The sequence below is a fragment of the Atta colombica genome, unplaced genomic scaffold, assembly GCF_001594045.1.
Source record: "Atta colombica isolate Treedump-2 unplaced genomic scaffold, Acol1.0 scaffold145, whole genome shotgun sequence".
NCBI classification, from domain to species: Eukaryota; Metazoa; Arthropoda; class Insecta; order Hymenoptera; family Formicidae; genus Atta; species Atta colombica.
In genome coordinates, this window is record NW_017259234.1 from 62,288 (window position 1) to 64,683 (window position 2,396).

The following is a 2,396-nucleotide window of genomic DNA, read 5'->3' on the forward strand; positions in this document are numbered from 1 at the left end:
TATGGGATATCCAACATGAGATGAGATTAACACCGATCGGATTTCTCGCAAGCAACATGTACGTGCGAGTATAACAAATACACAAGATGCGTTTTGAATGAAAATACTGTTCAGTCTTACGAAGTGTCATTATTGCGGAGTTACCCTAGGATCTCGCACATTCCACATTCGTGTTGAACGTGAAACACCAACATCGAGTCGATCGCTACGACGATCGTGACGAATCCGAGGGTACCAATGTACGAATGCACCAATAAAGGGTAGTAATACTTCTCGGAATCTATAAAGTATTCCGTGCGAAACATCAGGGGTTTATCGGAAATGTTGTACAACCCCATGTAGCTGACTGTGTTTATTATCACCGGTACAACCAGAAAGGGAGTCATTGAACCATATAGAGAGACTGTAAATTATATATCAATTATGAGTCATATGTCCCTGGTTTTTATTAACTTTTCAGCTCAGAATATATATGCGAGATATTTTAATTTTGCTTGAAAAATATTTATCTTTTATATAAATTTTAATTTAGAATTATAATTTATTAATATACATCTTATTATATATATTTATGTATTACATAAATATTTTATATAAATTACATATTTGAAATTTATGTAAAATATAATTTATTATACTTTTGAAAATTAATCTAAATTATGTCGCGAAATTTTAAAAGAAACTACAATATTAAGTTTTTAATATAATTTTTACCTGCATAAGCAATCGAGACTTTTCTACCCATCTCATAATTCTTACAAAGAATATTGTACTCATCGCTAAGTTTTGAATAGATATTCCAATCGTCTGCCATTATGAAGGTAAGCTTCTTCATCTACATTTAGTATAACGAATAACTACGATTAGTATCGAAAGTGATTACTCTCGCATCCTCGAGAAAAAAACATACCTGTTCATGGTTGTACGTATAATTAATATGTTTAACGATGCACATTAAACTAATTACAAAAGGCGACGAACTCTCCATAAACGCATCAATGTCGTCCGCAAACCAAGCAGTGATCATGCCGCCGCCCTGCAAAATTTCTTCAAGTTTGCATGGCTACATTTAATTAAAATATCAAAATTATTAAAAGTTACATTATTAAAAATCGATATTCCGAAAAACAAGAATATGAGCTTGCAAAAATATAATACATTATTAATATAATACATTATTTTTTTATGATTTCAAATTCAAGAAATGTAAAATTTCTGTATCAAGTTGCCGGGTAAGGAGGGAAGCCATTAATAATTCTTATTTAAAATGAAGAACAAGTAAGTATTCTAATAATATATTATTTACCATAATAAATGTGATTTATTATTATTAGTCAAAAAAAAAACAATAATTTTTAAAATAATATTTAATAATTTAATAACTTAGTAGCCATCATTTATTTTCAGCTCGTTGTTAGACTTTTATATATATATGCATAGTCAATTACTATATTATCTTTGCTGCGCGATTAGTTATTCAATAATTTTATGAAAACTCATTAGTTGCATCACTTAAAGAAAATTCAAAAGGGAGTTTACCTGAACAATCGCTTGAGAGAAAACCGCGGGCACAAAGATGAATTGGATCAGAAATTTTTCCCATCCCTCCTGAAACGGCCATTGGCCAATAAGACACATAAGAATCTGATTGATTCGCATATATTGACCTTGAACACTATTCATCTTGACGGTCCCACAGCGGGTATAGCACTGCGCTTGCCAAACCTTACCAAGCGGAAAGCGCAACGCGTGGGGAGGAATTCATTGGCCTCGTTAAACATTCCGTTTGGACAGTGCATAATAGAGAAAAATTGCACTGCGGAAGGAATCAAATCGATATGTCGTAGCACGTACAGGTTACACAATATTGAGATATGCGTGCATGAGACAGTTTAAAGAAAGAGATAAAAGAAAAAGATAAATTCTCGGCGCACCGTATGCAATACCTTTTTCGTGATCGTTCAATGCGAGGGGTTGAATTAAGCATTGCGGAAAGTTAAAAGTACATACGCAACGCTTAAACCTCCCGATCATTTCTTGTACAAAAGGAAAAGATCGCCGCGAATTTCATGTCAATTCACTTCCGTTGTAATATCATTCCAGGGCTCTACTTTCTTTTCATACTCTCTGAGGAAATACACAACTTTTATACATTTTATACAACGATACTTCTATAGATAGTTCCTCTCAATAATGTTGCGCATCTAATGTTGAAAGAGTCATTTTGAATTACGCGGAACTTAGAGACGATTTGAGAGATGGAAATATATCATCCATAAAAAAATATTTTGCTTTCGAACAGATGATGTGTAACTATAATCATTCTGGATGCATTAAATAATATAAAAATACTTATTAAAAATAATATAGTACTTATAATAGTACTTTATAAAAAA

At 32.0% G+C, this 2,396-nt stretch overlaps 1 protein-coding gene across 1 annotated transcript in view; it reads right to left on the minus strand.

Moving 5' to 3' along the window:
• LOC108685032 (odorant receptor 13a-like) overlaps positions 1-835 on the minus strand; it is a 2,487-nt gene extending 1,652 nt beyond the window's left edge. The window contains exons 1-2 of the mRNA XM_018189641.1: positions 715-835; positions 145-403 (exon numbers count right to left, since the gene is read on the minus strand). Coding sequence (XP_018045130.1) covers positions 145-403; positions 715-835 — 380 coding nt within the window. The remainder of the gene's footprint in view (positions 1-144; positions 404-714) is intronic.
• Positions 836-2,396: the final 1,561 nt, after the last annotated feature.